Genomic DNA, 22,147 nt, shown 5'->3' with positions numbered 1-22,147 from the left:
TTAAGAATCGATGACAAATTAAATATGTAACTCTGGCTGCAAGAAAAATGAAGCGATGTGAACGTTCTTGAACGTACAGCGCCACCTATGAGTCAGCAGTAGAAACAAAGCTATCTCTTTATAGGATTCTGCAACAAAATCGTTGTACTATTCATTGATTGGTCCCCTGTTGTTTATCCATCTGCGCAAGAACCAATAAACATGAAGGAAAAATGCAAGAACTTCCGCCATTTTGTAAAGTGAGACTGAAATCTTGTTGAAAACACCTTGAATAGCGTGTTTTGTGATAAATTTTAGTTTATATTATAATAATAAGACCATTTCTGTGATCATCTAGTACATAATTGTATTTTTTACTAAATATGGGTCGCAAGAAGAAGAAACAATCAAAGCCCTGGTGCTGGTATCCTTTTTAAAATTGCCACAATCTCCAAGCTGTCCTCTGTTTCCACACCTTGTGGTGCTCTAATTTTAAAACTGTCCATACCCACTGATATTTTTAGACCATATTACTTCCTGAACCAAATTTAGGTACTGTAATAGGGAATTCGAAGATGAGAAAATTCTCATACAACACCAAAAGGCTAAGCATTTCAAGTGCCATATATGCCACAAAAAACTGTACACAGGACCTGGTTTGTCAATACACTGTATGCAAGTCCATAAAGAAACCATTGACAAAGTCCCCAATTCATTGCCCAATAGGTCAAATGTAGATATAGAGATATACGGAATGGAAGGTAAGCCTATTAATAGCTAATAGTAAACCAACAGCTGCATGTATATTTTCATATTTTTGTGTTCAATATAACCTTGCCAAAGTTTTAAACAACTTTTTGCCACATATTGAAGCTCAATTAAGTAAATAGTGGTCTAAATGACTGAATTATGTATTATGACCCGCAATTAATGTGTTTTTTTACAAGTAAGTAAATGTTTATTTCAATACTTAGTCTTGCATTTACCTAATTCCAGTTGTTTAATTGAAATTAGAGCTGAGGGGTAAATCTATGATGAATATTTGTGTAATAAAATACCTCTAAAATATCTTAGAAATATTTGGAAAATATTTTGAACTACCTTCAGTGTGAATATAAAATACCTTAGCAATTTGGCTCCTATTTAGAGACCTAAATTATTGAGATTTTATCAATACTGACAGGAGCTTACAGTTTTGTTTAAATTAGAAATAAACACTTGCCATTGATTTGTTACTCCATTCCTATATTATTATGAAAATATATATACGTAACACATATGTTGATTGACAAGAATCTTAATACATAATAAGACCTTATGATCCACCATTAACTTTACTACTTTTATTAAGATAATATTACATCGAAAGATACAGAATTGGCCAATAAAATTTTGCCGCTGGGGCATAGTTGTATAACTATCTTAGTTTTAAGTCTAAAACTTGTAAAGCTAGTGAAAGTTGAAACTAAAAACTTCACCAATACTCAAAATTATTTTGATGCTACTATGGAAGTTTGTCTGCAGTTGGCTTAACCAGAAAAACTTACGCAGACCATAGTCTTCATAGAAATGGTGTAACAAACCCATGACAAGTCTGTATTTCTGGTTTAACAAGAACTTACCTTTAATTAATACTTTGCAGATTTTGCCTTTATATTTTTATATTTTGCATGTTGAGTATGATTTGAAACTTTCTAGTTTGACAAAATAAAAGATTTGACTGTCAACATTTGCATATACTTTTTACTTCAAGTTTGCAGATATATTCAGATCTTTTTAATTAACATAGTTAAATTCTTAACATACAATTTAATTTCATTCTTCTTTCTTAGGTATACCTCCAGCAGACTTAAAAGATCATGAAAGAAATAAACAGACAACTAGAGGTGATTCATCAGATGAAGATGAACCAGCAAATAAAAGGCCAAAGCCAGAAGGACTTCTTGGTAATGCTCCTCCAGGTATGCCTGGAGTAATGCCTCCAACTATGCTACCAGGAATAATGCATCACCAACCAGGATTGCCTCCAGGGATGCAAATGTTACAGATGGGAATAGGAGGGCCTCCATTTATGCACCCAGGGTATGTGTATTAAATAGCAATATTTTACTTAGACATATTCTTTTATTGGTTAGCTCCCAGTAGTAGTCATATTGTTTTTATTTTATTTGGAAAAAGTTTGTGTTTACTTACACTACACTGAAGAGACTGGGAATCTGAACATTTCGAGCGCCAGAAAATTAAATATCAAATATTTTTAAAACTGTCTTTATAGAATGTCACCTCATATGCTGCCTCCACATATGATGATGGCAGGCCAACCAGGTCCTCCAAAACCTCTGTTTCCCAGCGCAATTCCAACATCATCGCCAGGTGCAGCAGTTGTAGGCGCTGATTTTAAACCTATTTCTTCAGGTAGGCTTCTGAATTTTAACCTAATTTAAGAGGAAAGAAATTTCATTGCAAAATGAAATACTGCTCTAGCTTAAGCTGGGTTTAAAGCAACTTTTTATTCTTAATATTCAATCATTGCATATGAGCGTTTTCCTTTATTCATTGATAACAAGCATTGATTGAATTCGTTTACATAAATTGTACACATCTAGAGATTTTCATGATTAATAGTTTAGGATTAAGTCAAATTGTATTAGAATTCTTCTGTTTAGGAGGCTTAGATTCTTTCATTTACTGGACAATATTATGCCAACAAGTCACTGATCTGTTCAATTGAAGTGTCTGGATGTATAAAAGAAAGCACCCTATATGTTTTTTTCTTTTAGTATTTATCAAGGTTTTAGTTGTGTAATTTAAATTAAATTTTAATTTTAACTATTGAATTTTCTGTTTTATGCAACAATTTGATTTAATATTCGTTGTATGGTGAATGTTTTCCTCATATCAGGTGCCACAATCAGTGCGCCACCAACAACAAACACGCCGGGCGGTAATGCGCCACCACCAAAAATAAATACAATAGCTGCCACAGGGGCGTCAAGTAAAATTATACATCCCTTAGAGGATGTGTCATTAGAAGAGATAAGGGGTAGGCATCCCAAATACTCCAAAGGTTCCTGGCAGAAGAACGACGATAGAGCATCAAGTGCGAGTACAATAGTTTCTGAGGTAAGTAATTTAGAAGGGTATATAATTTAATTCTAGATAAAGTGATTCTTAAAATCCTCTTTCCAGTAATTTTTTACTTTTAAGGGTTCATTTTCATGCATTTGCAGTCCTGTTGATAATATTTCTTTTTGATACATCTCCTCTATAATCTATATTGCCTTTTTAATTTTATTTCTAATACATAGATTTTCTGTCTATTTTATTATCTATCTAAATGGTTGTCATTCTATGAGATACATTTTTGTATTTTAGATGTCGATGGCTGCCTCTGTCGCCCAAGCGGCAGCGACGCAAGCTGCTGTTATACAAGCAAAGGCGCAAGAAGCTCAGCATCAACACATGGCGATGATGGCGGGCAGAATGGCGGCAGCCGCTGCCCAAGCGGCTTATCCCGTACGAGTGTCAGGTCAGTGTTTCCTCCTACGTTAAAAATTATTAAAGAATATTTGATAAGTTAGCGCTTTCATAAATAATAACAAGCCATGTGACCAGAAATAAACGCTGGATTGTCCATCTCCCTTATTAGGGCGCACTGAAATAAATTTAATTTAGACTGTAAGGAATGGTAGTCATCTGGGATAAGCTTTGGTTTAGAATTTTGTTAGTATCGGGGTTCAGGCGCATGTAGTAACATGCTGTGATTGGAGCATGCCAAAATTACCATTGCCTCACGCTTTTATCTAAATATCTTATCACGACGTATTGTATCGTTTTTCCTTAATAGTTCAAAAGCCAGATTTGCAGGTTTTAATGGCCTCTGTTCCCATACAATTCAATGAAATTGGTGATTGAATAAGGACAAGAGGCATTGTGTGAGTGTGAGATGCACAACTAAAGTTACTTTAATATTTCAGTTTGGGGACAATTATTATAAAATGTCAACATGAGTGAATGTTTTATGTTTTTACATGTAAAATGTACCCGCGATTTTCATAAGTATATAGTACTCTAATATAATAAAGAGGTCGAATGCATTTTATATTTAATTACGATTTTAAATTAAAGAGTTTAATCTATCGTTAGCCGTCTTTGATATGCACAGAATGTAGTCCCTACGTAAAGGAGATAAATTGCTTTCAGGGCCACCTATAGCAGTAGTTGCAGGCGCACCTGTGGTCGCAGGCCCCACAATGGGCATGTTACGAGGTCCTCTTATAGGGGGGCACCTGATGCGGCCGCCCCCCCTCGGTATGCCCCCAGGTAGGTAGAATAATGGGAACTTTTTTAAAAATCCTTAAGGATTAGGGGTCATTTAATTTTTGTCCGTACTAAGACTGTCATCGAAAATGATTTTTTTTGTTTAATTACTTATTAGTTTTTCTCTTCTTATGCGGGTTTTTAATGTCCAAGTTAATTTCGGTCAAAGTTTGTCCTGTTTTATTATTTTTTTATATTTCATTTTTAAATTTGGGACAGAAATTAAATGATTTCAACAGAGATACTGACTGAGACAAAGTTGAAAAGTATTAAGACTTGTAAGGACTGTTGGCTAAAAAAATTCATAGACTTTAAAGATGTTAAACATCAGTGAGAACCTGTTACAGCTATTAAGTACTGAATGTATTCGTTTATTTGTCATTTATTTTTTTACACGATTAACACTGACAAGTTTCATAGAACAGTGAAAGAAAGGCAATTTTCACTGTTCCGCCTTTAAAAACGTGTGTGATTTCGCTGTTATCCAGTTTAAATGTTGAGCTAAGCAATTGTGTGTCTAATCTAACCTTTTATTAGATTTCTAAGCCTGCGTAATTAATCTCAGGCTCAGTGAGCTCACTAAAGAAAGAACAGTATTATCAAAAATTAGGACCTTGAATTATTTCCTAACAATAAATTACTACACTGAGGATATATCTAGTTAATATACACATTCTTTCTAGTGGGTTTAGCCTTTAATAAATTCAAACTAGAGCAACAAACCTATATTTTATAGGAGTTTTGCTGTGCCTTCTTTTTGCGAGGCACTCTAACCTTAGTTTTATTTTCTCTATTACCCTGTTTGAGAATAACTCCTCACGCAGAAGTAGGGGTTAACTAACCTTAGGTTTAGGTAGATTACCTTTTTTGTACCTTTAAAACCGTTGATTTTCATCACTGCAAATTGACTTAACGCTAAATAAAGTTGATTTTAAGCAGATGACACTGTTTTTGTTCGCGTTAGTTTGCCATCCTCAACAACCTAGAAACAGATGCAAACGAGCGACAAAGCCAAACAGCTGCACAAATTCATCTTTGCTGCTTTTTTACAGACATATCAAGAATTAGGTGATAACATTTCGAGCTTTCTTTAGAATTTAGATTTTTATTTCTCGTTCATTAGTGCAATAATCACATTCAGCTGGATATCATGAGGATGTTGCCGATCAAAGTACCTAAATTTTGCTAATTTCCACAAGTCAGAAAGTTCTCATTGACAGTAAAATTTAACTCGTGTACAGTGTACAGTGTTGTCACGTATGGGCCGATTTTTGGACGACCTACGCAGGTACCGAAGTAATTCACGCACTCTTATGTGTTAGCATGCATTGCATTTATTCAACATTTACTATTTACTTAATGTCACTCGCTTAGTTTTGCCGTGGTCTGGTTGGTTTTTGTAATTTTATTTGATTGATGGTATTTATATTTGCATCCGTCGATTTGATTTTCCTACTGCGCGCAGTGATGCCTTAGGCAGCGATTTATTCATCTCCGGTTAAAGTTCCGTCCGCCCTTTAAAATTATAATCTAAGTTTTTGTGTTAAAATTACAAGTTAATGGGCAATAAAGGCGGTTAACTGGAGGTAAGTAAACTGGCCTTTAGTTGGGGAGTTTTAGATTTTGAGGAATGACTCACTAATCACCCGAAAACCTGTAGATGGTTTTTGAACATTGCCATCTTTGCCTTTGGGCTAATATGAAAAGATATTAACGTAAGTTAGTCAAAGAGGAATTATTTGTGTTACTGGTTGTATTTATTTGCTTTAGTTCGGGTGGCGGTTCTTGGTAGCTCTATGTTATTTTTCTTTTTTTTTCACCCTGTGTTTATTTATTTATTATTGCTACCAGGTAAGTATCGTTATAATATTCGCATTCTCAGTGGGGGTTCTGTGTCCGGCAAAAATGGCAATATTCAAGAAAATTCTTAGTCTTGGCGATTTGCTCTCTACGACTAACTTGCAAATTGAAACAGTAGACTTAATGTATCATGATAACACTAAGTTCATCTGGTAAAGGGTGGATTTCTTCAAATCATTGTTTATTTATGGCCATGGAGTCGAGGGTTTGAGATTGATTTGAAGTGTAACTCCTTAAATTATTTTTTATTAGTACAAATAGTTCGGATATTCCAGTTTTATAACAATTGACAATAATTTTTTTAATTTGGAAAAAATATTAGTAATATTAGAAAAAAGGTCTGAAAGAGTCAACATGAATTTACAACTGAGCCTTATTATCAAGGCATTGGATGTTTGTTTACCTTTAAAAACCTACATTTCATAATTTGTAATTCTTAACTTCTCTACTGTGTCCATATGAAATTTTAATTTCCTACCGGGTCCTTATTATTTTACAAATTATATCTCTTCAATTCGGTATCAAACTCCATCTGAAGAACTCCATTAATCCATACATATCTAACTATCCTATCTCTATTAAAAAAAAAAGGAAATAGAAGCTACTGCTATCATAAATTCCTATTATTGTACTCATAACCTCTCTCCAGCTGTTGTACATTTTAACCACTAGACAATATTTGGAGCATATCGCTATAGAAGGAGCGGAAATAATAATAACTTCACGTCATATTTTTTAAGAAAAACTAAGACGCCATTTTTTAAACTTTTAGGCATGATCCAAATGCCCCCCGGAATGATGTACGGTGCTGCGCCCATGTTTCCCGGTCCGATGATCATGCAGCCTCGCTTCAGATGATCTTCAGTGATGATCCTCTACCATCCGCAAGTTTAAATTTAAGTGGCACTATTTAATAAGTTATAGTTTTAAGTGCGATTCCCAAATTCAGTTTTTCGAATTCCCCTGGTTGTGGTCTTTTCCGATTCAGTGTATTGAGATTTTGTCATTTTGAAAATTGCACTGTTGCAAAAAAAATTTACTTATTTTCGTTTAATCTAAAATAGTTTTTTTTGTTAACTTTACTTGCGCGCGATTGTAAAAGGATCACGAATAACAATTCAAAAAATTACACGATTTTTTTCTATTTTCCAAACTTTAATGCTTTATAAAGACTCGCAACAGTAACACTAGACAATTATTACGATTATTAACATCAAGTCATAAGTGCACGTTCTTAGTGATAATAGTTCTACAAAAACTGATTTATTTTTTTTGTTTTTGACAGGTTTGCGAACTGTCAAACCAAGCGACGCTCGGTATGTAGTTTTTTTATTTTATTTTTTGTTCTTCCAAGTGATCTGGCATACACCATAAGGTTGGTCAAATTTTATTATTTTCTTAGAGTTAAGATTCATGATTTGAAGTAATTCAGGGAGCACGATCATTACTTTGGTAGAGTTTGGGTTTTAACGCGTGAATTATTCATATTGCTTTTGTTTCTGTGGCTTTTAAGTCGCCTTTTCAGGTATCAGTCATCAGAATTTCTGGTTCCCTAAAGGAAAAAACTAATTTATACATAAACATTGGAGCAATCATAAAATATTTCCCCTTTTTGTTAAAAAAACAACTTTCTCTTCCATTGTTTTCTCAGAGTTCAAGGTTCATTGGAATATTTTTGAAGATTGCAGGTTAACAAATGTTAAATAAGGAACATGTATGACTATATTAGTTATTCCAATTTGTTTTCCATCTGAATTGGTTCCTCCTGGGTTGTAATGGAAATGATAATCTCCGGAGGCCCAAACTGTTGTGATTAGTAATTAATAGTAAAATGGGAAGAAAAGGTGGTGACCAGGAACAAGGTTCGCATAAACTGAGGATTGTCGATTGACCCAAAGTATATTTCTGTATTGTAGAATCTGCAGAGAAAGATAAATTTTCCTAATATACTGTCATATCGCAAACTGACCTATTAATAGGTACAAAAACTGTAATTCCTACAGGATTTGGTTCCCTAGGGTAATACTGACGTAATCCTTAAGGGTCAATTAAAGGCATTATCATTTCATCGATACTTTCATTATCAGACTACTTGGGCATGACAACCATGTAACACTCTTAAAAATATATTAATACTCTTAAAAAAATAAAATTCTCCAAATTTTATTACATTTTTCAACATCATTAACTCTTGATGCTAAAGAATCGTGTTCTTGTCTTGTTATTTTTAATAAAGGCAAGTACATATTTTTTGGACCAATACAACCTAATTTTTGGTACTACGGGAATGCTAATAAATCTCTTCCAGTAGCGCTGTAACAAATATTATTTTTTCCAAAAGTATTTTGCCACTTGAAACTGTAAATAAAAGCGGTTACCAATTCACTTGTGTTATATATATATATATATATATATGGCACAAAGACCCAAGAAATCAAAGAAAAAAAGAATTGTTAAAAATTTTAGAACACATGACAGGCAGGCGAGCAGTAATACACCATACCAAACCCAACAGAGACACTTAATTTTTAGGCTTCGCACCGAGATCAAACAAGGAAGAGGATTCATTGTTCCGTAACAAAATATATTTTCGTACTGAATATTCAAATCTTGAGATGGAAGCATTATGCCTACCTCTTTCTCAAGATTTGTTTTCAAGGATCGTATACGCCGTAGTGTTTTTTAATTTTTATACATCCACATAGTGAAATGGGCGGTAAAATAAATATGAATTTACTTGCATTTAAAGGTCACAGAAACAAGTTAAATTGGCAATTTAATTATGTTTCCTTTTTGTATTTGCTGAAAAATATTCACGTTTAATCGTACTTCATGGTTTTTTGGATGCGTGTTTAGGGATGCAGATGATAACAAATAAAATAGAACAGTGGCAACAGCATTATGGACATTGTGATTAAGTAAATTCCGGTCAAAGTTTTCTACTTTATAAACAACTCTGTAAAGACAGATGAGTCTCCGCTGAGGTTAGCAATGGTTTAAAAGATGAAAATAATTTTGCTTTCATAATACCGGCAACTGAAAGCCCACTGGTATTGCAAATATTTTTATATTAGCGGTTTCCTAAGTTCCAGTGAATTTGTGTATCCAGAGTGTCCCAGAAAAATATAGTCAAAAGAAGGATTTTCGCCAATTCCTCAAGTGAATACAGACCGATTTAACTTAACTAAACTGAATTATCAGAAGTAAAATAAGTTAATTGACTTATTTCACCTGAAGAATATGTAGTATCTGTCTTTTGTCCATACTTCTGACACACTGTATACTTTGAAATGTTTGCTTGGTATAGGGAAGTAAAAAATGTAAGTATAAAACATTTGAATTATCAAGAAATTAAAATTGTGAGTAGTTCTATACCGAGTGTAACTAAAATACTCCACCAAATTTCGGGCGTTGATTTTACATAAAAAAAAGTTCAAGTAAATATATGTAATTTGTTATCCAAAATACTCGATGCAAGTTATAATAAAGCATGCACTTTCTTTACAATGAAAAAAGCTTTAGTTTTAGCAGTGGCGACAAATGTGAAACGCCACTGCGCTTTTTGACACTAATAATTAATTTTCATTTTTAAATCCTTATTATGTCATAAAAATAATATATTACCCTATAAAAATACGTGTGAAACCTGTAATTAATTAACAATGCCATACTTATTTAATTGATTTTAAGATCAGCGCGCAAAGTTTGATAGAGAATTATATTTATATCCTATATATCAGGAATAATGTTCTCGTATCGGTTGATATTTTAAGCGTAAAACTACATAACGCAATTAGAATGATTTAAAACGTTTTTTCAAACTTTCAACAAAATTTGGCACAATGAATACTTGTCCAAATGGTGTTTTTCACTGTTCTCTCTAAGCGATTATATCCCAACACTAAAACATCCAAGTTAACAATGGGATTCACATATATCCAGTCTGAATGTATCAAGAGAGGAAAATGCCTTTTGAGATAGAAAATTTCTTTTGGAACCATATTGGCAGTTCCGATTTTTTAATAAATATTCGGATATCTTATGAGAACTATACAATACTTTTCTAAGTTGCTGCTTTTTTTGTCTATTTAATACCCATAAATTTAATGGGAGAAAATCTGTTTTCTGAGTAACTTAAAAAAATATAGTTCTGTTTATGTAAGATTTTACTGTTACCAGAACGTCCAAGGAACAAGCAACTTATGAAATTCCCCTTTGGGGTAATTTAAAAGTGTTTTGATCCCTATTTCAAACTTCCTTAATCCCCAAGTTACTTTGCCACACCACATCGTACTATACAACCTTAAGCATCACCTGTGAATTGATTTTCGTATGTTACTTTCAAACGTTATTCATCGACATTTTTTTGGAACTTCTCACATGTTCATGGTTTTAGTGAGATTTGAGATGTTGAGACGAGAATGTAAATTTCTGCCTCAACTACTGAATGATTTTCTTAAAATATGTATTAACCTTCTCTGTAACGCCGTATCATGACATTTATCAGACGAGTAAATATGTGAATCCCTACCCAGGTTTGTATATTTTATTTATTTGTTACAAACAGGTAAGCTTTAAAACCGTCTGACTGCAATTTGGTCTGTTGCTTAAAGTCACTTTAATAAAAGATTGTGTTCTACTAAAAATAACAAAAACCAATATAATTATATTGTCCATTCATTACGAGTTACTAGTAGGAAACTAGGTGTTGTTATTCCGATTGGAAGTAGTAATTTTTATCTCCGACGAAGGTAGGTTTCTTTATAAAGTTACAATATACACGGTTAGTAACGAGTTAGTTCATAATTCGAATATATTACAAACCTGAGACCGCCCATGCAATCCTTTTGAAATTAAGGTAAATCTTTTGAATTTCAACCGAGGTGTATGGTATTTTTAAGGCAAATTTTTTACTTGGAAAGTACTATTTGACTTACCAGGTTGACTTGTAATAACTTTGTTTGACTACACATTGTGATGTTCATTTGCACTGTTGTTTCTTTCGGCTCCGACCGGCCAAAACTTGAATAAATAAAATAAAAAGAATCGCGTGAAGCTACTTTTTTTTCGTTAAAATTAATTTAGTGACGTCTGGTAACACCAACATATTTTATATGGGGGTTTTTAAGGTTCTGCTTAATTTCCATTTAGGAGGGACTGGAGCAAATGGCACTTAATGTATTAAAATTAGCCCGTTTAAGAAATTTTAAAATAGCGAGCTTCACGTTTTTCTCATCGACTCTCCTATGTTACCACTGGCAAATATTTTGTATACATAAAACATAATATAAATGCGAACGAAAAACTAAAAAGTCACAGGAACCATAGAGAAATTCAAATTTGTATCATCTGAAAAATCTGATCTTTGTGCTTATGAGGTCTATAGATAGAAAATTACTGGACTAATTTAATACTGCTACTTATTAGGTAAAAATACTAAAAGTATTTCGTCAAATGAATGAATAGCATTTTTCCTCAATGTGAAAAATTTGCCTTCGTTGTACACAGGGGCTGGTAGATAAATACTAAAAGGACAGCAGGCGATACCCGTCACAGCCTTATCGCTGTTGGATTGGGGCTACCCCCTGTATTTCGTTACTTTGCGATACTTTAGTTAGAACTACTAGCACTCCCTTCAAAATGTGACATTTCACCCAACTTTCTCTCTGTTTAGTCTTAAGAAGCACGCGTCAATCATAATACTATTCCATACGATGTGAACACTACTTACTTCATGACTGTCATTCGCCTCTCATGAAACGCCGTTATCGTGAAGTTAACTTAATACAGGTGATTCTCGTCACAGCTTAGCTGTTGGGTCCTCAGTCCCCTGCTACTGACTTGGCTTGACCTCACAGGCGATTGTGATTGGTTGGTTGCAAACTCCAGCAATGACAATCACAGGCTTCGAAGGCCTGTTGGCAGGGGAGTCACCAGGTCTAATCCGAATGTATTTAATTTATTTACTAGTTGTGTATTAAGAAAGGCTTCGTATTTATTGAGAAATGTTGTCTTCGCGTAGGGCTTTGTGGGGGTGTTATTAGATTTGGATTGGTGTCGAGTGACTTCCCACCCCTGTAAAACACTGCTATTGATGTATTTATTTCTGTTTAAAGGTAGATTTAAAATGATAAGTGTAATGTGAATTTTTTTGGGTTAATATAATTGTTTAATGAAATGAGAGTGTGTTTTTAACGTTATCTATTCTGTGCAAGATTCAACTTTCGGAAGTAATTCACGTGAATATGGGATTCTAAGGAGTTGATATAAGGGAAAAACCGTTTTAATACTTTCGAAGTTTTCCTGAAAATTTCCATAGCCTGAAAGGGGGGAAGTAAACACCTGTTGTAATTTTCAAATTTTTGATGGGTGATATCTCGCGAATTTGTGAACCAGTGACCCAGTACAGAGTCTCTAAGCTTGGACTGTTTTGACAGGAAATTCATTTTTCCAAAATGCATAGAAAAAAATTGATATAGGTATAACAAGCTCAAGTTTTGAGTAAATAATAAATCCTAAATTATATTATATACATATATCCTATATAAAATAACCAAGTAATACGAGTACATCCGTATTTACTTATTATAAAAATAGGAAAAGCATATGGAATTTCCTAGCTTGAACCAATAAAACGTCTAACCTGCTTCAATCCATCTTACGTCTGTCTTACAAATAAAACACTTGCCTATATTACAGCAGTTTCGTATTTCTCTTCCATATCTCGTTAATTACATAATTATATCTATTATAAAATTCGCTCTTATACTTAAAAATAACATTGTCGACGACAGTGGGACTAGATAAATACTCGGCACATTCAGGAAATATCACATGGTCACAGGACTCCTTGTAATGGTTTAATTGCCCATCCTTAAAAGGCAAAAAGTACTCATTGGTTACACCGGGCCTTAATAAATGAAGCGCATAATGGTTAAATACTGTTAGGGCATTTCTTGTCGATATAAAACTCTTCCCATTTTCTCCTTTTCCGCTTGGTGCTGAATTCCTTTTAAGTTCTCTAAGAAAGAAAGGCTTGTTGCTACGGTTCTTATTCCGTTTAAAGAAATATACGTTTTGCATAATTAAGGATGTGTAGTAATTATCCAAGCCCTCGACCAAATTTCGCCAATATTTCACCTTTTTCGGCACGATAAATTCGTCCACGTCTAAAGGAATAATAAACTTAGAGTTGAGGTTTTGATAAAAGCACTTATTGTAAGAGACAACTTCATAGCGACGTCTTTGCCAGGTACTTTGAAAAAAAGAGTTTGCAGAGCAATTTTGGCAGCTATCTTCAACTGGTTTAAAGTCTTCTATGTGAAACATTGTGGGGAATTGCTTTTTGTACCTGAAAATTAAATTAAAATACATATTAATGTGAGTGTGATATGTTTTGATTCTACTTTCAAAAATTTATATCATCATCGATTACGTTTTTTTTAATGGGTAGTTTTTTGATATTTTAGCCCATAAAAATAAAATATGTTGCACCTACACGTTACTAGGTAAATCAGTTGATCTGTATAGAAGTGTAAGTAAAAATAAAATGGAGAGGATCACTTGTGTTGAATAATGGGGGGAAAATGTTGGATATTTTTAACGAAAAATCGTCTCATTATTTGTCTTCTTACCAATTTAACACTCTCCTCGTCTTCTTAGTAACTCGTTGAAGAAATATGTGAAAAAACTGAGCCCCTAATACCCTGCACATCTCAATCCACTGTACCATATGTAACGAAATGTCTTTTTTGAAATTTAATGGCTTCACACATAGCGTGAAATTAGTTTGTCTAGTTCCTTCCTTTTTTAAAATTTGGTGGAAGTCCTTTGCTGATATATGACAAGGTCGTAATGAGAATGTCACTGCAACTGGAATTATGTTATTCTCGAATTCTGGCAATCTGTAAAATGGAATTATGTTGTTGAAAGTTAGAAGTAAATATACAGGGTGTCGATGAAATAAATGTACCACGCTCGATCAAAAATTACTTAACCAAAAATAAGGCCTTTTAGGAAAATTTACCTATATTCAATGTTAGTTTGTTTTGCCGCTACAGGGCGAAAAATTTTCAAATTAATATCGTTTTTTCGAAATAATTGCTAAATGCTATTATCGATTTTCACTAATTTTGAAACTAAGAGTTGCTACATATATTAATGTGTTTTGACAGAAGCAGGATCTTTTTGTAATGCGTGGAAATATTAAAAATAGTGCGTGATTCGTAAATAAAAGTTTGTTTTTTTGTTACCCCCTTTACAAATGACTTAAATTTTTATCTCTTCCACTAGCTGACTTTACTTTGAAACTGTTTTGCTTCTTGTAAAATTTTTACCAGACATACCTTTTCTCTACAAAAAAAATTATATACGATACCTTGCAGTTTATCATTGCTGTGAAAACAAAGTTAAAAGGAACCGACATGATGCCCAAAGTACAGATTCATTTTCTGAAATGAATTTATGTATTCAGGAAAATGGTCAACACTTTGAACATTTGTTATAAGAATTAAATTAAATTGGTAGTTATTTAAAATTAAAACTTTTCATGTTTTCATTCTGACGAAAAAACAATGATGAATTGTAAGGTATCATAAATATTTTTTTTGTAGAGAAACTGTGTCTGACAAAAAAGATTAAAAATAAAGTGAGTGGAAGAGAAAAATGTGTCATTTGTATAGAGGGTAACAAATATACATATGTAGTTTTATTTACGAACTACACTCTATTCTTAATACCGTACAGCTCTAAATTGCACCAGCCTCCTCAAGTTTTGAACAGAATAATTTTTTTAATGTTGCTTATGTTAACCGGTAGCGTAACATGGCTGACTTTTTGAAATAGAAACATGGGTCAAGTGACATCTCAAATTAAAGGTCTTTTTAAACTTCATTCAATAGAGTATTGCAATTCAAAATCCATCAATTAATTTTTGTGAAAAAAGCTATAAATTTGTTAAAAAAATACAATACAAACTCAGTTACCTAAATGATTCGTAAAAAATGAAAACATGTATTTGTTGATAAGAAATTGGCTTATTTTCGATATTATGCTTACAGTCTTTGGTTATTTTTATTTATTATTTTTCTGTTTTAACCAAAGGTTTGTGAGCACAAAATCGAAAACAACCCAATTTCCTATCAACAAATAAATTCTTCATTGTTTACGTACTATTTAACAATTTGTATTGCATTTTTTGCCAAATTTATAACTGTTTTTCTCAAAACTAATCAATAGATTTTAAATCGCAATAGACCATTGAATGTAATTTTGAAAGACCCTTAATTTGAGGTGTCATTTAACCCATGTTTCAATTTTTGAAAAAATGGTCATGGTGCTCTATTGGTGACGTAAGCAACATTTAAAAAAAATAAACAAATGTCAAAAGATAGTAATTTTTGTCCAGTTTAATGCTGCTATTGAATTAAATATAATAATAATCTGATAAAAAGTTAAAGGAGGAGGACAATTTAGGACCGCACGGTATTTCTACACATTAAAAAAAGATCCTTGTTATATTAAAACACGCTAGTTTATGTAGTAACTCTTAGTTGCAAAATTAGTGAAAATCAATAAGAGCGTTCAGCAATTATTTCGAAAAAACGGTATTAATTTGAAAACTTTGTTGCCCTATAGCGACAAAATGAAGCAAAATTAAATGTAGGCAAGTGTGCCCAGGATGACTTACTGTTGATTAAGGAATTTTGGGTCAAGCGTTGTACAGTCATCTCAGGGACCCTGTATATATACTAATAATAATATCGATTTACACACAAATATTCTTGTGGTACACAAACCATTTATCACCGCTATAACAGTACTTAAGTGTAGGTACCCAACAAGTGTGAGAGCCATCAGCAATAAAGAAAAAGCCAGACAAATAAATACTTACTTGCAAGACAATAAGTTTGGGTTGTAGTAGGTATTGTTGTCATTCGTGTCCCATTTATCGTACCAGATGGCTGCAACGGTAGATTTAATAATTCGAACGTGACCGTCATTCATTAGGATTTGACAGTAAATTACTTCGGTCCAATTACCTGAAAACCAAAGAACTCATGAAATTAAGTCAGGAAAGAGTCACATTTCGGGTAATGATTTTTTTCTTATGCTTTTTTTAATAAGAACGTGGGAAACAAACCCATTATCATCTCCCTTCTATAATGATTATACAACCACTTCGTTAAGATCTACCGATCCCTATTGATTATTTTATAGTCCTCCCAGCATACGAGGTCTACCAGTTTAACTTCAAGTCCGCATCACTAACTTTCCATTTCGATTTAACGAATGATCATTGTTATTCCGTGATGATATATTGTTACGTCCAAGTTTTATCTCGTAAGAGTGTAGGGAACCACTCTCTAGTACTACCCGTAGTACCAACTATACGATGGCAAAAGTTATTACCTTGCTGTCTTTGCAGTGGCCATTAAGGCATGGCCATTAAAACAAGATGTATAAACTTTGAATTAATTAGAGGAAGTGATGTATTGGTATCGCTTCGCAGTATACAGAGTGTGACGAAGTTACTAATGGACACCTAATTTCTTAAAAAATTGGAGCACACTTCCAGTGATCTGGAGAGTGCTGTTGATAGGGTCTATTGATAACGAGATACACATGATTTGAGATCGTTTAAAAGCAGCTTTTGAAACTCTGGAAAATTGAATTTCTTAAAAACTGGAAAAGCTCTAGAAAATACTTTTGACATCGCATTCGACAAATCTCATTTCAGACTAAAAGATTATAATAAATGGTTTTTCAAGATGATGAGTTGGTTAGGAGGCGTTTCCCCTCACTCTTCAACGGGCGTGAACTATGTTTAAGGGTTAATTCAGGTTAGTTCTGGTTGGTGATACGGGAAAGGGCTCCTCATATGACTTTCTGGGAATATGAAATAAGAAGGCACATTGTGAAACAATTGTAAAACACATTTTAAAACAACGTTGAAAAATGCGTCGCTATCATCAACTTTATACATTTTTTTTTGACAAGGCGAAATGTTTAATAATTCTCATAATTAATTCTCATATTTCCGACTTAATTCAAAACATTGCTTTATAAATCCTTAGAATTCTTTAACGAAACCTTTTTTGAAGCCGCAATTGCGAGGTTTACAATCATCTTACCGCATTGAAATGTAAGTTATTTGTTAATTAACCCATCAAAAAAGGTAACGATTTCGAAACAATGACAAATTGCTACTCTTCGTTTACTTTTTCAGGTATTATAGCGATAATAACTTCAACTACAATCATGTGGCAAATTGAGGAACATCAGTAGAATTTTTCCATCGTGAAATAACGGGTAACAAGATACAATTTGTATTCCAATTAAGGCATTCTCAGTTTGTAATTTCGAGACCATCACTTTTTTGCTACCTGTACAAGTTCTGTTTTAATTTAATAATTGGGATTAATTCGTTAATGTATTCAGCATTGATGACCTGGTTCTGCATACTCGGAATTTTTTCAGGTAAGTATCACTTAATGGTTTTTTTCCCCGTACATCAGTGTTTATACATATGCAAAATGCTGGATTTTACAGTATTTTAATATTGCTTAAGAAAGGCTGAGCAAGAACCTTTTGATCCTACTTATCAGATAAGGAGATATTACGATTTCGGGGTAAAGCAGAAAATATTTCATGATTTATCCTTACGGAGAAATTTTTGAATCATCGAGAATTTTATGATAGGAAGAAAATTTCATATTTGTCGATGCAGTTTGTACGAACCTAGTCAAGCCTAGGAAATTTTTTAATATCTCCTACAGGTTCTAAGAAAACCCGAAATCTCATTAAATTGGACCGTCTTGTACTTTGAGATGTTGCCTTTCTTATATTTTATATTGTGCTGTTTAATTCTATTAGATTTATTGAAATATCCCTTAGTTGTGTCAGTGAATTGCTCAAATTCCCGGCTCAAATGTAACTAGTCTTAACGGGTACTCGTGATTGATCTTAAGAGAAGGTGTCAAGAGTTTGCCAAAACCGAATCAAGTAAAGAAAACCTTTGGATGTTTTCATCAAAGCTGACGAATGTTACGCGGAATTTTTGAAATTTCTATCGTTCAGGAGAGACGCAAGGAAGATCGAACAAGCGTTAGTTAAGAATCACGGTATGAAATTCAAGTGATTTTGAAATTATACCATTAGTTTAGTACAGTATTTATAGTAGTTACATAATGGCGAGTTCACTAATCAAGAATGAATTTAGTAAGGGAAATTTCATTACCCTGAAGCTCTTCTTCGTGACAACCATGAATCAAAAAGAATATCACAAATTATCCTTGTGAAAGAAACATAAATAAAAATGAATCAGTAGGGGGTTAAAACGCGATCTTCAATAATTGAAAATAGGCCTAACACATAACAGGTCTTGAATAATAAAAGGCCTCAAGTCAAGATCGATTCCCAGCGATAGAGTCTTTATAAATGCAAAGAATTCTTTTCTATTTGCGAATAAATGAATGCCAAGTTGCGTATAAAAGGTAATTTACGGTCAACCAAGTTTGCTAGCGGAACAATAAGAAGATTTTAGGTTCTATTAGACTAGATTAGATCAAGATGATGGTGCATGTTAATGGAAATTTGAAATTGTTTTAAACGAACCGATCAATTTCGAATAGTTGTCCATTGGCGGGACAAATTGTAGTAGATCCTGCTAGTCACCGAATTTTAAATTATTCGAAATCACTCGATGAGCAATTTATATGTTCCACTCACTTTAAAAGGTCGATAGCTCTCAATTCGAGTTTTGGATTTTTGATTTTCCGAAAAACTGCTCTGAAATCTAGTTTTAGGCGCTTTTGAGTAATCCAAAAATTTTTACACTGCAATACAGGGTGTACCACCGGTAACCGCCATTAGACATTTTGGAAAAACTATAAATAGAAAAGTTACGAAAATTTAGCGGTTTGGTAAGAGTTTTGGAGTGACCTCATCTAAAGTATTTTCAATGACGTCACACTTCCGGTTGTACCGGAAGTCGATACCGGCTTACTTATTTTAAATGGAACACCCTATACGTTGTTGCATTTTTGAATTCCACGTTCAACTTTAATACATGTTTATTAATACTAGTTAAAAACTATTAATTCTAAGAAAGCCAACGTATTAATAAACTTGTATTAAAAGTGAACTTAAAATCCAAAAATATATAGGGTGTTCCGAAGGGTGTTAAATAAGCTAACAAGTATCGACTTCTGGCACAACCGGAAGTGTGACGTCAATGAAAATATTTTAGATGAGATCGCCCCATGACTCTTACCAAACTGCTAATTTTTCGTAACTTTATTACTCATAGTTTTCTCAAAACATTTAATGGCGGTTCCTGGTGAGCCGCACTGTATAGTGGAGGTATAATGAGGAATTCGGCAGAATATTAACTACCCAATTATGTCCGAGATCTCGTTCTATACATAATTGACCTTTCGATATTCAAGTGCAATCGATCCAAGTCTAATTGCTGAAATACTGTAATGAAACTGCCATAAATTAGTCTCGCCTTCTATATTTGAGTAAAATATACCAATCTAATCTCAGATCAGAGAATCAGATAATAAATGAAAACTGAACTCCCGTCTGTTTCCCAATTGCACAATAAATACTTCCATTTAGATCTTTAACTATCAAAGAAATGTTGTACCCGGTATCTCGATGCTTATCGATCCCAATTTGCATGTAATGCCTTCTAATGGAATACGAATTACAGAATCGAACGCTATAAGCAAAATCATCAATTCCTGCCAATTTTGCTCGTCGTTTTCCTTCATTTTATCTAGATCACGTCGAACTGTAATAACCGACCGTGTCGTCGATTGGTCCAGAAAGAATAATCTATAATTTCGTTAATAACGCCCCTCGCAGAAATGGGTTTGTCAATCAGATCACGTAATAACATATCCCTTCTATAAAATTTTAATACAGTTCTAAATTCGAGAAATCCAGTTAAGGTAATAAATTTAAACTTCGCAGGTATTAACATGCATCATTAAACAGTTTATCCATTAACGTGCTTAAGAGGAAGGCTCAGTGATACCAATTTGCATCACTATCGCGCCAGCTCAAAGAATTAAAATTTTTGTGTTAATAATACCTGTATTAATATTCATAGAAAAATGTTGATATTTGGAACGTTGTTCATTAGCGTAATTGGATTAAAGATTGATAGTGGGATAAGGTGGCAAGCAGCATAATCATTTTTTCCGCTTGGAACGTGCGATTAAATTTAATTTAATCAATTATATTGATAGATGTGTCACACTAAAAATTTCACATTTCAGTTCTTTTTGTAGCATTCGCCTTTTTTATCTGATGTAGTTTTTATCTGTGTAATTTTAATCCTTCGGCTTCCAGACATCTAGAACAACTTCAAAGGAGAAATTTTCATTAAAGCGTTTTAAGTTCCATAATATTATGTATACTGAATAGGACTTGCAAGGAGACGGTGAAACACTCTTATTTTGTTTGCCTTCATCATAAAGCTGACTTCTCATGGGCCTTCTGCTAATGAACTAGTTAATGAGTCTCAATAATTATTCCTGCTATCTTGCAAAAAATATTGAAATCTGCTGTTTTCTCTGCTTTAAAACTCTGCCTTGTAGTTCTTCGATGAAATTCAATCATCGGTTTTAGAGTAAAAGTTCACCTTTTACACAGAAAATGCCATTACAAAGAACATTTTTATTGTTATTTGTTTCCGACTTCTGCGCGGAAAATTTGAAAATTTTCATTCGCTTCATTTTGGATTTTCGCATTTTCACATAGCTTTGTTAAAAATGGTCGTTCTCGTGAGTTTTTCATAAAATACAGTAAAACTTTCTCCATTTAACAGATGCTGCGTTTCTTACGGTAACCCCATATAAGAGAACCCCATTCATGTAGAACCAATTTGAGACACAATTTATATGCTGCGCTATGGTAAAAAACTGCGTTACTTAGTGTCCACTTGCCACAATGATTCCTAATAAATCATTGTTATTTTTTTATTGGTCCTTGATATTAATCATTGACTGAGCTTGTTAACCATAAAAGCATCTAGAAGAAATAATGTACAATGGTGAAGATTGGAGTATCTATTTTTTGTCCAGATTAGCTCAGTTTCTGCTATTCAAAAGAAGTTTTAGCGGTTCACTACATGGAACCTCTTTACAATAACTTAACACCCTAAAAAATCGTTCTTCCTTACCTTTAACCACAGCAACAGCCCTTAAGTACTGAAAGGGTTCGAGTCTCTTGTCCAGAGCAACCAACGAAGTCAAATACACTTGAGAACCCTCAACTTTGCTCCAAACACCTGAGGGGCTTTCCTCTATAATTATTTGCACCTGAATATTCCCAAATCCTTCATCACAAATTATTTCTTCGCCTTCAAGCTCAATCTGTTTCTTCAGGGAATAAGCCACAATCCTTTTCACTGTAACTGAAGATCCTCGGCCCGCGGTCACTTTTTCTTCACCCTTCAATTCTATGGGGTTGGTGATGTTGTAGAAGAACAAGAAGACTGTGATGACCAGTAAGATTGAAGCCCAATGGATTTGTAGGGTCATATCATTTTTAATTCGTTCCTTCTAGAGAGACAAACCGAAGACGAAAGATTTGTGATATTTAAAAATTAAAAAGTGGCAATGCGTAAAATCGCGCCCGCGAAATAACACGGTTGGCCGAGCGCTAAAACAGTTGAATCCAAAATGACGGCGCGCAAACGAAGAGAACATCGGAATGATTCACTTGTCTTCCTAGCCTACTTAGGCTGAATGGGCACTAGCTGTTGTTTTTCTCTTTTTCAATTCTCACGGCACACTGTGACTCGAGAGTGTCTTATTGTTGGTTTTGTCACGATTAGAACACTTTTCGATCTAACGTTCGTTACGGCCTATGATTTTACGCCGCAAGGTCTTAATTTACACGAACCATTGCGGACACTATCATAGATCAAATAACGCGAGGCCATGTAGATGTGATTATGACTTGAAATTGCCTT

The 22,147-nt window shown here is 33.6% G+C and overlaps 2 protein-coding genes across 6 annotated transcripts; one reads left to right on the top strand and one right to left on the bottom strand.

Annotated features, from left to right (window-relative positions):
* Positions 1-213: 213 nt before the first annotated feature.
* BuGZ (Bub3 interacting GLEBS and Zinc finger domain protein) lies at positions 214-12,337 on the top strand. Of its 5 annotated transcripts, none has more exons than XR_010752748.1 (10): positions 214-403; positions 532-740; positions 1,812-2,061; positions 2,255-2,394; positions 2,882-3,102; positions 3,355-3,508; positions 4,183-4,302; positions 5,264-5,367; positions 5,423-5,587; positions 6,932-12,337. XR_010752748.1 is itself a non-coding variant. In XM_066402395.1 (8 exons), the coding sequence occupies exons 1-8, from the start codon at positions 363-365 to the stop codon at positions 7,015-7,017; spliced, it is 1,221 nt and encodes a 406-aa protein (XP_066258492.1). In that variant the 5' UTR covers positions 214-362; the 3' UTR covers positions 7,018-12,337. The 5 variants fall into 5 exon arrangements, 2 of the variants coding, with proteins under 2 accessions (XP_066258492.1, XP_066258493.1); XR_010752749.1 differs by having other exon boundaries at positions 5,239-5,367; XM_066402395.1 differs by lacking the exons at positions 5,264-5,367; positions 5,423-5,587.
* Positions 12,338-12,637: 300 nt separating this feature from the next.
* Positions 12,638-22,147, bottom strand: LOC136416941 (uncharacterized). Its single transcript, XM_066402385.1, has 4 exons — positions 21,353-22,147; positions 16,052-16,199; positions 13,794-14,063; positions 12,638-13,510 (listed from the first exon to the last, which is right to left on the bottom strand). The coding sequence occupies exons 1-4, from the start codon at positions 21,711-21,713 to the stop codon at positions 12,853-12,855; spliced, it is 1,437 nt and encodes a 478-aa protein (XP_066258482.1). The 5' UTR covers positions 21,714-22,147; the 3' UTR covers positions 12,638-12,852.

The sequence above is a fragment of the Euwallacea similis genome, chromosome 25 (genome assembly GCF_039881205.1).
Source record: "Euwallacea similis isolate ESF13 chromosome 25, ESF131.1, whole genome shotgun sequence".
Lineage (NCBI taxonomy): Eukaryota > Metazoa > Arthropoda > Insecta > Coleoptera > Curculionidae > Euwallacea > Euwallacea similis.
This window is presented reverse-complemented; position numbering and strand designations above follow the sequence as displayed.

Coding starts and splice junctions, on each gene's coding strand:
- BuGZ (XM_066402395.1), top strand. CDS start 363: ATGGGTCGCAAGAAGAAGAAACAATCAAAGCCCTGGTGCTG. Junction 404..531: donor CAATCAAAGCCCTGGTGCTG/GTATCCTTTTTA, acceptor AACCAAATTTAG/GTACTGTAATAGGGAATTCG. Junction 741..1,811: donor AGAGATATACGGAATGGAAG/GTAAGCCTATTA, acceptor CTTCTTTCTTAG/GTATACCTCCAGCAGACTTA.
- LOC136416941 (XM_066402385.1), bottom strand. CDS start 21,713: ATGACCCTACAAATCCATTGGGCTTCAATCTTACTGGTCATCACAGTC. Junction 16,200..21,352: donor GGCTGTTGCTGTGGTTAAAG/GTAAGGAAGAAC, acceptor TTTGGTTTTCAG/GTAATTGGACCGAAGTAATT. Junction 14,064..16,051: donor CCAAACTTATTGTCTTGCAA/GTAAGTATTTAT, acceptor TCCATTTTACAG/ATTGCCAGAATTCGAGAATA.